The sequence below is a fragment of the Dendrobium catenatum genome, unplaced genomic scaffold, assembly GCF_001605985.2.
Source record: "Dendrobium catenatum unplaced genomic scaffold, ASM160598v2 fragScaff_scaffold_879, whole genome shotgun sequence".
NCBI lineage: Eukaryota > Viridiplantae > Streptophyta > Magnoliopsida > Asparagales > Orchidaceae > Dendrobium > Dendrobium catenatum.
The window spans coordinates 1,717,076-1,730,217 of record NW_021319341.1 but is presented as its reverse complement, the minus strand read 5'-3'; the positions used below and the strand labels follow the sequence as shown (position 1 = coordinate 1,730,217).

General features: G+C 36.8%; 2 protein-coding genes across 2 annotated transcripts; both read right to left on the bottom strand.

Annotated features, from left to right (window-relative positions):
* Positions 1-3,879: 3,879 nt before the first annotated feature.
* Positions 3,880-6,389, bottom strand: LOC110105196 (omega-hydroxypalmitate O-feruloyl transferase-like). The gene is made up of 2 exons (XM_028697130.1): positions 5,138-6,389; positions 3,880-4,814 (listed from the first exon to the last, which is right to left on the bottom strand). The coding sequence occupies exons 1-2, from the start codon at positions 5,675-5,677 to the stop codon at positions 3,888-3,890; spliced, it is 1,467 nt and encodes a 488-aa protein (XP_028552963.1). The 5' UTR covers positions 5,678-6,389; the 3' UTR covers positions 3,880-3,887.
* Positions 6,390-7,279: 890 nt separating this feature from the next.
* Positions 7,280-10,093, bottom strand: LOC110105200 (glucuronoxylan 4-O-methyltransferase 3-like). Its single transcript, XM_020834593.2, has one exon. It carries the CDS (start codon positions 9,558-9,560, stop codon positions 8,751-8,753), a length of 810 nt encoding a protein of 269 aa, XP_020690252.1. The 5' UTR covers positions 9,561-10,093; the 3' UTR covers positions 7,280-8,750.
* Between the last annotated feature and the right edge of the window lie 3,049 nt (positions 10,094-13,142).

The window sequence follows — 13,142 nt, the reverse complement described above, 5'->3', positions numbered from 1 at the left end:
GCCACATGCTATTTATGGGTAGATACAGAAAGACTTCAGTAAATGCAGTATCCTGAAGTCAATTTCAGTTTGTGAAGGAATATATTTACCTGCCCACTAATACCACAACAGAGTGCATAAAGAGTACGACAGATACAAGCTCCCACGAGCTTCTGTTGGAGCCCTATTATAAATATCACATATCATCCACGAACAACATGCAAGATTACTATAACAAGTGCAAGTATCCATGAGCCACTGTGGAGGATTCGTAGTACACCCAGTTTATCATCCACGAGCAATATACAAAGTAAACTATATTAAGTGCAAGTGCTTATGAGTTATAGTGAGAAATTCATCGTGCATACAACAAGCTATCCACGAGCATCTATAAGTACAAGGCAGGAGATTAGTTAGTGCACTACGATCCACCTGTAGAAAGCAATGAGTAGTGCACGACAGTCTACCTGTACGAAGCAGCAAATAACTCAATCCAGAAGCTGCTACATGATGTCACCGGATCTGCGACATTCGTACAAGCAGACACAAGACATCCACAAACTATAATGCCACGCCACCGGATCCGCAACATTCATGCAAGCGGACAGAAGGTGTCTATAAATATTCCAAGAATACCCCCACATGTGCACCGTAGTTTGTATACATATAGGTACACTAAAATTAGGGGTAAATTCAATCACAAAACCCGCAAGGGCCCCGGCGAGCGTGTTATTGGTACACACGTGACGTCTAGGGATGCTGTGCGGGTTATTAAATTTAAACTCGATCCTCCTTAAAAGGTAAAAGGAGTTGACAGGGTTTAAATAGGAAATGCCCCCAAAAACCCGAATGGGCCCCGGCGAGCGTGTTATTGGTACACACGTGACGTTTAGGGATGCTGCGCGGGTTGACAAGTGAATTCAAGTTCGAAACTGATCATTCTATACGGTTCAATAGAAGTCGACAGGACTCGAACCAACAAACAAATATATGATTGGGGCGACCGTTATATTTGTCTGAATACATTCATATTAGGCCTTCAATGCCTATAACAATGAGAATTCACTATCAAGGGCATAAAGCCTACGAAACCCGATCCTCTGTCGACAACCCGACATAGTTGATAAGGTTCAATCCATAAAAAAAGAAATGACCCCCAAACACCCCGATGATGGCCGTGTTGAATGAAAATCTCAACCGGAGGGGTCCATCCAAATATTTTCATAATGCCACCCAAATGCCCATCAAAATCCAAAAATCTAAAACTCCACAAAAATCCCCAAATTTCAAAAATATTTAAAATCTGAAATCTATCCATCAAAACGTAAAGCAAAATCCATCCACCCTCCGCAATAATTTGCCGAGGTAGACAAATAAAAATTTACTTCATCTCACAAAAGAGCTAAATGCCTAGTCAAAAATATCACTATGATCCATTCTCAAATAATCTTCTGCTAGTAAGGACGTGGTACGTGTCCTCTGACCGGCGATTTGCCGTCAAATGGCACCGCAGGATAAACGGTTATGACCCGGGGCCCTCTGAACCGAGTGATTTTGCCGCCAAATGTCACCACAAAATACCGGTTATGGCCAGCGCCAATACGTTCCTTATTGGCATCAAATCCTTGAGATATGAATCAATAGGATATGATTGATAGGGCACGAAGCCCTATGTTAGCAAAGGTGAATTTAAATTTGTCCCCTTAAGCAAATACCCATCCCAGTTCTACAAGGTTCCCTTGGACGAAGCAACACATGGCTGCCGATAAGGATCATTCTGTCAGGTTGGGTCGACTACCTCCTCTGACTAAGTAGACCAGGGACCACGATGGCCCGGGACGACGGAACCATGGGATCTTGATCGGGTCTATCATCCATTCCCCCTCCATCCGCTTTAAGTATAAGATGGTGAAATTTTATATTTTAAATATCAAACCCTCCAAATTTCCCAATATCCAAACCCTTCAAATTCCAAACTTCCAATCCTCAATACCAATACTCTATGCTGCTACTATAGCCAGATAACACGTATGTTCTACGTATCTGATTGACGACTAGCCTTAATCGAAAGTTCTCTCTCGTTAGTAGGAGGGGTAATTAATTATAGGGGCTTGTGCCTATAGGAAACCAGAACTCAGATCATAAAGTCTTCACAAAATGAGGGCGAAATCTCTGGATAGTGTCTTATCTACAAACCCATCTGCCTTCCAAATTTTACAGCGAAACTTATTCAGTTAAAACTCCCTCGCCGAATAAAAAGAAAAGCGCAGCGGTGGAGGGCCGGGGCCGAATTTTTGGAGCCCACACAAACTAGATAACATATGTCTAAGAAATTATTTAAGCTACAATGCTCCGTATCATGGAGCAACTTGAAGCTGCCATGAACAATGCTATGAGAACTCATCAAGATGACAGCAAGGGCAATTGGAATGCCAGAGGGGACCAAAGAAACGTAGGAATCATAATTTTGAGATATTATGTGATTTGTGATCTGATGAGTGAAGATTGAAGGAAAGTGAGAAAGATCTAATTGTGGGGATTAGGTTCTTTGCGCCAGTGATGGTGTTAATGTTATTAAAAAGATGACATAGAGGTAGCGAAGAAGGTTCATGTGGAGCAACGTGAAGTTTCCATATGAACGGTGATTTGGGAATTTGTCAAGATGTCAACAAAAGCGATGTAAATGTTGGAGGGGAGCAAAGACATGTTGTGGGAATAAAAATTTTTGGGATATTATGTGGTTTGTTGTTGGCAAGGAGATCTAGTGTCAGAATCCAACCCAACAAGACCTACGAACTCAACAGGTTCTATTGTGTTGAATTGTAAAAATTTTTAGAAAAATATCTAAATGTGAAGAATGGCTAGCTCTACAACATAGAAAAAGTTATATGGTGAAAATTTTGTGGGTACAAATTTATTCATATTTGTGCAATATAAACTTATAAATTTAATCAAACAATTTTTTTGTTTTTTTAAAAATTGAGATAAACGTAATGTAACATATCTCGATCCGAATAAAATTCAGGACTGGGCCGACAGCAAAAAATGGATCGAAATCGCCCAAACCAACTTTCTCTCTCTACTATTTCTTCTTCTTCCTCTCTCTCTCTCACTCTCTCTCTAGTCGGTTGCCTACAGGGAGCGAAATGGCTTTTGATAAAATAAAAAATGGTGGAAATGGGTTTTCTATAAGAATTTTGAGCTTGACTCTACAGTGTCTGATTCTGCACATCGCAGCCCTCCCTATAGGAGGTCACTGTGCTGCACCCTAGCGTCGTAGCATTTTTTTTTTTTTTGCCAAAAGACAGAGCATTATGACGTTGTTTTACCTTCCTTGGTACCGCAGCACCTCAAGGGAAAATTCTAAATTTTTAAACTCAATTTCCTCTTCAGAATAGATTCATACATCAACATGCATGTAGAACATCCCCAGACACTCGCAGGGGTGTTAAAATGCTAAAATTTAGCGAGGGACCTATGTCAGATTGAGTCATAATAGTTAAATTGTGCACATATCCAATAGGTATTTAGGCTTCTTTATTTTCGTGGAGATACAAGATCTTGAAGAAGCTAAACAAATTGTGAGTATTGATGATAGCACCAAGAGCAAGAATACTACAAAATTGTGCAAATAAAGCAATTAATAAGGAGACAATAGAAAAAAGAATAATCTTCTTTTTTTTCTCATGCCTCTTTCAATATTCTCTATCTAGCTATCCCAATTGTTAAATTTGTGCAACCATGAAATAACATTTTTTTTCTGAAAACATAGAAAAATAATCCTTTAAAAAATTTTCCACTATAGCGCCACCAATCATATCATCTATGAATTGTGTAGATTTTCTCAAATAAAATTAAATATCTATAGCTTCCAAAGTGCTTCATATTACCTAAATCAAATACTATGTTTATATCTCAAAAATATAAGACTGAAACTTCTCCATCTTCTCTGGATGCAAAGCTATCCACACATTAATTCCACATTCCTTCTCCTTCCCCATTCCACTTTCATCAGAAACCAGCAGAACAAACTCCTCCATCCCACTCACCACCGGCCCTCCATAGATGGGCTTCCCATATCCAAAATCCAGCTCATGAAATGGAAGCTTCCACCAAGCAGAAACAAAGAAATTCCCATTCAGAGCACAAGGTAAACCCTTGAACACTTCAAGCCAGTCTATAACAGACCTCACATACTCATCATTTACCCTGTCAATGGCCTCCCTCACCAACCCCACGCAGAAGGAGAAGCTCTTCTTTTCCATTTCTTCTACCTCCGCACTTGCAGATGCAGTGATCACTGCATTTCCGATGAACCCATGCGGCAATGGTGGAGACAACTTCGATCTTATGTCAACTGCAAATAACACAGAAGACATCTTCCTCTGGTCATCGAAGACCGCTTTTGTTCTTGTTCTCCATAAGTGAGCCACTACTGCTTCGAAGCTCGAGCATTTCAGTTCAGATTTGTTCTTGAGGTGATTGATCATCTCAGGACTGAATGAGAAGAGCCTGAAATTTGAGATCCTTGGGGGATCTCGAATTGCCTGTGATGAAAGAATAGGAGAGGTGAAAGAGGTGGAGGAAGCCTCCGCTAACTTTGTGTACTCTGTGTGCTTAAATTTAATCTGGGGAGGGCTTCTTGCCCTGATGGATGATCTATCAGTGTTGAGCTCATGAGTCTGCAGGCCTTCACCTCTGCATATTGAAGCCAGACTCAAAAACATCTCTGCTGCTGATCTGCCATCAAGTATACTGTGGTTTACCACAAATCCAACGGAAAAACCTCCACATCTGAATCTGGTAACCTGAGAAATAATAAAACCATCTGAGCACTACTGTGAAAGCACTCAAAATATTAGGATTTACATGTTTAACATCTAAAATTTACTATTTATATAATGTATCACCCTATTGATGGAGTGAAGGGACCTCACGAGGGAAAAAATTATTAGGTGGGTAGGTGCGGAAACCGGACGTAGAGAGATACGTTCAGATATCCACTTAAAATTTAATACGTTGAGTGCATTTTGTTTGCACTTTTTTGTGCGTTTTATTTGTGCTTTACTTCTGCTTTAGTTGCACTTTGGTTGTGCTTTAGCTACTCTTTTGTTGCACTTTTTTATTGTATTTTAATTGCACTTTACTTACACTTTACCTTCGTTTCTGCTTTTGTTGCACTTTTTTTCAATACTTGGGATACACCTAATGATGATGATGAAGTTTTAAAAAAAAGAAGGCAAATCACCTGAATGCTGAATATGGGAGTATCGGCAAGATCATGAAATCCCTCCGTTGGAAGAATGAGATGCTGAAACGAAGGATTTGGAAATGAGAGGTTACCGAGTTCCTTCAATTCAAGGTTTGAAATTGCTCCAACAAATAAAACACCTTTATTGTTGCAAACCAGTTCCAACCTTCCTTCATCAAAGTTGAACCTGAGCCTCCCAGCCATGAAGTAGTAAGGGATCAGAAGCACGTCAGATACTGCTTGCTTCACCAGCTCCATTATAGAAGATGAATCTGCTTGAGCACCTTCAGGGACCTCATAGAAGAAGACAGTTTCCACATTAAATGCTACTGTCTGATCTATGTTTGAGAGATACAATATCTCTGTAGGTGTTGGATTTCTAGGAGAAACCAGTGTAACTGGCTCTTCTTTTCTGACATTTTCTTCACTCAAGAGAGCAGTTTCCATGGAAGAAGAGAAGCTCCGAATAGTTTTGTATGGTGTTAGAAGATTTGAATAGAACTATTTGTAAGAGGTCAATCAAAGATGCCAATTCCTTTTGCAAGAATTAAATAATGAACCATTTGCAGCTAAGCTGCATTTCTTTCTAAAATAAAGAAAGTTCATGGATGAAAAAGCATGAGCATGGTAGGTAGAGGAAATGAGAGAGGATAAAGAGAGTGAACTTAAAAGTAGTTGGTTCTAAGAAGGCCTAATAAAATATACTAAAATAACTTATTATAGCCATATGAACTAATTGACATCAAAGCTGAAAACTTTCCAATCAACTTATTGAATTGAAAGTGAGACATGTTGACAGGAAATGGAAACTAAACTGTATGACTTCACCAGCTTTGAAATGAACTAAATGTATTTAATAAACTCTTATGTTTTTGGTATTTGAACATGTGTTAGACAAGAGAAATTGCTAACATCATTTTCTAACTTATTTGCCATCATCATCTACCTCTAACTCAGTCTAGTACATACACTGGATTTAGAATGTGAATCATAAACTTTAGCCTATTACACAAATGATCATACCCCGATATGCAACCAATTTAACTTGTTGGTTAGGAGCTTAGGCTACCAACTACGAGGCATTAGGTTAGAAGCTTACCTATTTGGGGTGTATGTGTTTGAAATTTATGTTTTATTTGGGACAAATTTCTTATTGCTTCCTAAAACAACATTCTAGTATACAAAACTTTAATTTATAAAATTTTTGTACTAAAAAACTGCTTTAAAAATCAACAAGAAAGCTGTCTTAAATGAAGTCTTAGGCTTTGTTTGGGATGGCTTTCTTATTGCTTCTTATAGTTAATTTTTAGTACAAAAACTAGAAAACTACTATAAAAAATAGTAAGAAAGTCGTCCCAAATAAAATTTTAATTTGCTCAAAATCCAAAAAACAAAAGTCATACCCTTATCTTTTGGAATAGTCATCTTTAGTCAAAATCTGCTTTGATTAGGAGTTGGACCTCGCTCTCATGAAATCCTCACTTGTCCGAGTGATTTTCACATAAATTGTTCTTGATTAAGGATTCGTTTGGGACAGCTTTCTTACTATTTCTTAAAGCTGCTTTCTAGTACAAAATTTTTTATTTTATATTAAAAAGTTGTGTTAAGAAGCAGTAAGAAAGTCATCCCAAATGAAGCCGAAATTTGGGCTACATCATATATAATTTGATTTATTATAAAATCAATTTCTTAAAATAGGCCCATCCTGAAGTGAGCTTAGTTTTATAATGAATTATTTCGAGTGGCTCATCAACAAAATCAAATTTCCAAATTTCATTTAGAATTTAGTCTTAAAAAATCCTAAAAGGTAGATATGTGTTCCAATTAATCACATCTGGAAAAAAATATTAGATGAAATATTTATATAAATATTATTGAGTTTTAATATATTTTTATATCTAATAGAAAAATCTTAATATTTATGTTTATATCATTATAGTTTAAAAATCACTTCAAAATAAATATATGAAAAGGCATATATTTTTTTTGATAGCTTAATGTTTGTAATATTTTTAATATGATTTAGGAATAAGAGTGCTACATAAATAAATAGAAAATTTAAAGAATTGATTGTATATATATCTGAAATTTTTAATGGGGTCCACATGAAAATTGTGAAAAATCTTGGCACAAAATCCAGACCCTCTCTCTCTTCAGTCAAACCAACCAATCTTTCTTGGATTTCAAGATAGATTATAGAAAAAGAAAGAATACTATACGTAACAAGAGGTTTTACATATCATAACATAAAATTCTTATATATTTACATTTTTGATTGACTACAAAAGGAGTGTTGTTAAGTATTCCAAATGCAAAGGTTTTGAGAATATTAATGTTTGGTTTGAAGTAAAATAAATGAAATGTAAAATTTTGATGCATTTGAAACTCACCAACTAGTTCATTTTTGTGTATTTTGAATTCCTCAGATTTAAAGGAGTTCCAAACATATTATAAATTCATTGCAATTGACACGGCTTGACCGCTCACCGCCATTGGCCACCACCACCGACCGCCACCTCCAGCTACCATTGCCAACCGCCATCGCAAATCAGTAGCACCGCCAGCCACCAACCCTGGCTGGTTGCCTGTCTCCTGCCTTTGGCCACCATTGTAGCTTCTCGCTGCCGGCCACCATCACCATTGCTCACTCTTGGCCACCACTGCTATCAATATCGGTCACCAAGCACTACCTTTTTCAATGTACATTACATCTATTTTACATCAAATCAAACAAAAGAAGTAATCACATACATTTCTTTTACACTCATCCAGATAAATTCAAAATATTCTTTTTACATTGCATTTCTTTTTCAGGTAACCAACTAAGTACATAAATCTTTATATTTACTTATATATGCCTTCAGTGTCAAAAACACATCAAAGCATAGGCATAAAAATGTGTTTTATTTTAAATAGGTCAATATTAGTAGTATTTTTACATAATCTAAAGATTTGATTATTCTATATACAAATATAAAGTATTTTGGGGTGCCTATATAAATTCCCCCAAAAAGAACACCACAGACTGAACAAAGGCTAGAAAGGATTTCTACATCAGGCAAGCATCCTCCCTGTAAGGCTGGAGAACAAATAAAAAGGTTAATATTGGCTGTTAAAGTATCCTTCAAGGTAAGAAATGTGTAGGACTTTGAATTCAAATCTTATTCACAATGCTTGTTCAACTACTGTTAACTAAAGATAAGCCACCTCTTTTATTTCCTTAATTCCCAATGTTTCAATCTAAAATCAATAAAATCCTAACAAAATAAAATCACCTAATGACAATGCCATCCTAATGTCTTATATTTATATATAAACCTAATAGAAACATTTTGGAATTATTATCTAATCCTCATAAGTGCTGAAATGTAACTATAAAACTAAGTAATAAAAAAATCCATACAAATATCATAATAACACCTCAACAAAACAAGAATGATAAACAGAAGTATGAGCACAGATGTCACAAAATCCTCATATGCTGCGTTATTCTGACAAAACTAAGGAATCACCCCAACATTTAAGGGCAGAAAGGCAAACCCATGGTGCTCCTGTGACTTGGAATGGTGAAGTGTCTCAGCCTTCCCTCTTCTTCCTTCATGTATCCCTCACACAAGTAAGTTTTTGAGAACTTATCTTCCACAGTTCTATCAATATCATGAACAAACACATCTGTTTCTCCTACCATCCTTGCTCTTGCCACCATTCCTGCTGTATATATTGCCCCCATTCTCCCTGGAGCATCAGTAAAGTAACCAGTTGGTGCATCCACCATGATCAGATCCCACTCTACCTCATAGAACACACTGGGCAGATCTGTCAGCGCTAGCTGACATTTTGAATATCTTACATCACCCACCTCAGTACACTCCTTGCTCCTCAATTCAAGTAGCTCATCTGCATCCCTCACCTTGGATTTGTATGTTGCATGATATGATTCCAGGTCAGGGAACTTTTCTCTGATTTTCTCCATCCATGCCTTGTCTTCCTCCAGGAAGACAGTGCGGCCGCCATGGTTAAGCGAGCTCCACATTGGGCTGTCATGGCCCAAGCCAAATACCAAGAAGTTGCAGGGGGATCTCTTTGCCAGTATACCGGCGGCGACGGAGATTTCACTGAAGGTTTGTTGCGGTGTGATGTTTGAGGTGGAGTAGTGAATGATGGTGTTGGCCAGAGAAGGAGAGATTTTAGTACATGTGTGCATTGTTGAAGTTGGAGGTAAAGCTTTTAATGATGAGTTTGTTCTTAGTATGATGATGAGTAGAACTACAATGAACAAACCTAGCAGGAGGTGCTTCAGGTTGAAGGAGGCATGGACTTTGTGCCTCATTTTTAGCTTGGTTTGTGAGATCAGAATGCAGTGCTCGTGGTAGTCTTATGAAATAAAATGGGAAGATGGAGATGGTTAGTTGGTTTTGATCTGGCTTTTTCTTTAAGAAGCAGCCAAGTAGTTGGAGGATTGATATTGACACTGCACCTCATGTTTGGTTTCTATGCTTAATAAACGAAAATAAAATATTTGTGAAGAGTTGATATGCTTCTGCTGATTCCTGTCTGGTATTTATCTTCTTCCTGTTGCATTGCTGGGTTTAATTTAGGTTGGAAAACCTGCAATAAAGCTCAGCGTAGAGCATGTTATGTACAGTGTAAGGAAAAAAACCAGATTACAATATAATTTGAGCAAAATTCAATTGCCAAACAAGTTACTCTTTGTAGTTCAAGCAAAAAAATTTGTACAGGCATATTCCAGAACTACCAGACGGTTCAACATCATTTGCTTTTTTAGGTGAGATTTGAACATCTAAACTCTTCATTAGAAGAGAGATAGCACCATTCAGCCAAGAAGTTGATGAAATGATTATTCCTGAGAAATAATTAGCCTTGTAAGAAAAATATGGCTTTTTTGTTTCTTCTTATTGTTATTGGAAAAAAATTATAGTGGTTTGATTGTTGATTTGTAAATAGAAATATCTATCTTATGACTTGATAGAAATGTTTTGCAGTTCTTTATAATTAGTTGTCATGACACATAACTAGTAGTATCTTGCAATAATGGAGCATAAAATGAAATAATATGACTAAAAGGCTCACAAGTAAGGAATTCATTTATTTCCGGTGATGATGACAACAAATCAACCTTTGAAGCATTTTATCATGTCGGTTTTTTATCATTTGGCATTGCTTCCAAGCTTTAAACGGGGCTTAAATTTAGGTTCCTACTAATAGCCAGGGAAAGAAATGATAGGGGATGTGTAGGCATATTTAGGATTCGTTTGATACAGCTTTTGGTCACTATTTTTTTTTTTTTGTTACTTTCAAGAAATTTTTTGTGCAAAAAAAATGTTTATAAAGCAATTAAAAATTGTCCAAAAGAAATATTAAACTAATATCCAACGCTCTAGAACTTTATAATATTGCTTTATCCCTCCACCTCCATTGCTCCGCACCGCTCTTGGACTAGAAGCGTGTTTCCCTACTCACTTGACTCCGACTGAGACTGGAGGGCATGCCTGTTTCACCTCAGAGATTATAGAAGTCTCGCTATAAACCCTACATAAATTACTTTTAATTGGTATTATTTGTCATCTTGATCTTTCTCCAGTCCTAATGTCTTCACCTTCTACATAACACAAACTTCCTTCTCTTACAAATGACCCTAACAAGATTGGCACCTTGGTTGATTTTAGGCTATCACCCTTCTATCTAGTTTGATGAGAATCATTAACCCCTTCAATTCACTCACCCACAACATCTGCTCAGCTTAGTTAGAAAGGCTTCCTCTCCAAACCAAACTCTAGCTGCAAGGGCTTTGATTAGAATTTTGTTGATAATTTGGAGGATGGGGTCTTGTTCTCCTATAATGAAGTTGATTATAGAGCTAAGGATTAGTGAATGGTGTTGGTGATCATGTTATAAGAAAGATACCTTTTTTATGTATCACTTTGGCAGCTAACAAAGGTAACATGGATCTCCTACCTCTTAACGAGGTTTTATTGTTTTTCTCTTTCCTTGTATGAAATAATATGAGAATGCATAATTTTGTGATCCTTAATTTATTAATGGCCAATTTAATATTTAGAATATGATTGTCTGATTTTAAATCTTCGAAGGAAGCCTTCTCTTACATGGATTAAGCTCACTAATTTGGCTCTTCACTAATAGAACCCAAATGGTATTTTTTAAGATTGCGAGTAAAATGTGGATACTTGTGGTAGTGGATCAACTCATCAAAATCTTGACTAACTTTTGCTTTGATACATTTCAATTCCCTTCCTTGATTTTGTTCTTATTAATTAGAATGGGGAGACAAAAAGGTTGTAATAGGTGGTTTTTGATTGTAATAGGCCTCATTTATTTTCTCCTAGGATCCTTCACGCTTTTGGTTCCTTGTTTTGTTGGCCATTAAAAGTTGACAGTGCCACCTCTTTGGGTTCTCGTAATTCCCTTGTGCGTGTTTTAGTTGAGTTAGACATTACTAAAAAAATAAACCGACAAACTCTGGCTTAGACCGAAAATTTGAGGTATGTTTAGAGGATTGAGATGGAGGACTTCTCATCCTTTTGTGATTCTTGTAAATGCATTGTGCATATTATGAGTGAATGTTGTAACCAGTCTTTTGTCTCGACAAATGTTTCAATTTTTACATCTATTTCTCCTAAGTTTAAGGGGAATGTTGTTGGGAAGGCATCTGTTGTGTTGGAAACGGATGTCCTTGTTGGGAATGTGGTTGTTGACATTGTTAATCAAGACATTTCTACTTCTTCCTTATGTCCAGCTCCCTCTTTTAATGATGCTATTGGGTGTAATGTTAATGTTATTGGTTCCTAGGGCGATGACTGTGGTTGGGGTTGATGTTCCAGAAATTGTGGATTCTAGTGGCCCTTCTATTGATGATGTTGATTCCTTTCTGCTTAATGTTGATGAGCATGAGATAGTGTCTATTTTGGTTGATGATCAGTGTGATGTTGGTTTTCAAAGTGCTGGTGATGTCATCTCTTCTATTGTGGATATTCAGATTCTCCAAATATGAATTTGCCTGACTTTGTTATTGTTGTGGATTGTATTGTGCCTTGGCACCTTTTGAGGTAGAGGGTGTGTGACGCCCAGGCATCCATAGTGAAAGGATTCGTCGATAGTCTTGATCAACCTCAAACTCCTGCTCCCTTGCTCAGACCTGAAAATGTTAACCACATATAATGAGCTTCAAAAAGCCCAGCAGGTCACCAAAAGCCTACAACTGAAATCAAAGCACGGTGCGGAAGCAATATGCATGTCAATCAGTCGAATCCATAACAGTCACTTGCACATGATCAGTGAATCTATGCAGCAGATACGAAAATCAGTAATCAATGCATGATCGATACAATCCACAATCATCGGTAAAAGAATTGATAAACAATAATAAGAAATCCATCAAGCTCAATAAATCAGTACATACGTCAAATATCGGAAGATTCTATAAACAGTAGAAAAATCTATATTCAAAAGAATCTCAATTAAATCGATCAGTCAAATCGATAGAGAAAAATCATCGTCTCGATAATAACCGTTATCGTATCAATGGAATCAATCAAATCAATAGAAGAAAATCATCTTCTCAATAATATCAGTTAAATCAACATCGTATCAATGGAATCAATCAAATCAATACAGTAAAACTTATTCCATATCAGTCAATGAATCACATGCAGCAGTTCAATACGGTGTATAGTTGAAGCTATAGTATCAATGAATCAATATCAATGAATCAATAGTAATGAATCAGTAGTATCCATGTCCATAGTATCAATAAGTCAATGCAATATCGATATCCATATCAGTATCAGTATCAATGCTCATTGAAATAATGCGAATATCAATGAAATCGTACAGTAACAGTAAATCCGTAAATCCGTTAATAAATAAATTTCAA

Excerpts from the sequence above, each read along its gene's own strand:
- LOC110105196 (XM_028697130.1), bottom strand. The coding sequence starts at position 5,677 with ATGGAAACTGCTCTCTTGAGTGAAGAAAATGTCAGAAAAGAAGAGCCA. Across the intron at positions 4,815-5,137 it reads CAACAAAAGCAGAAACGAAG|TGCTCAGATGGTTTTATTAT; the intron begins GTAAAGTGTAAG and ends CTTTCACAGTAG.
- LOC110105200 (XM_020834593.2), bottom strand. The coding sequence starts at position 9,560 with ATGAGGCACAAAGTCCATGCCTCCTTCAACCTGAAGCACCTCCTGCTA.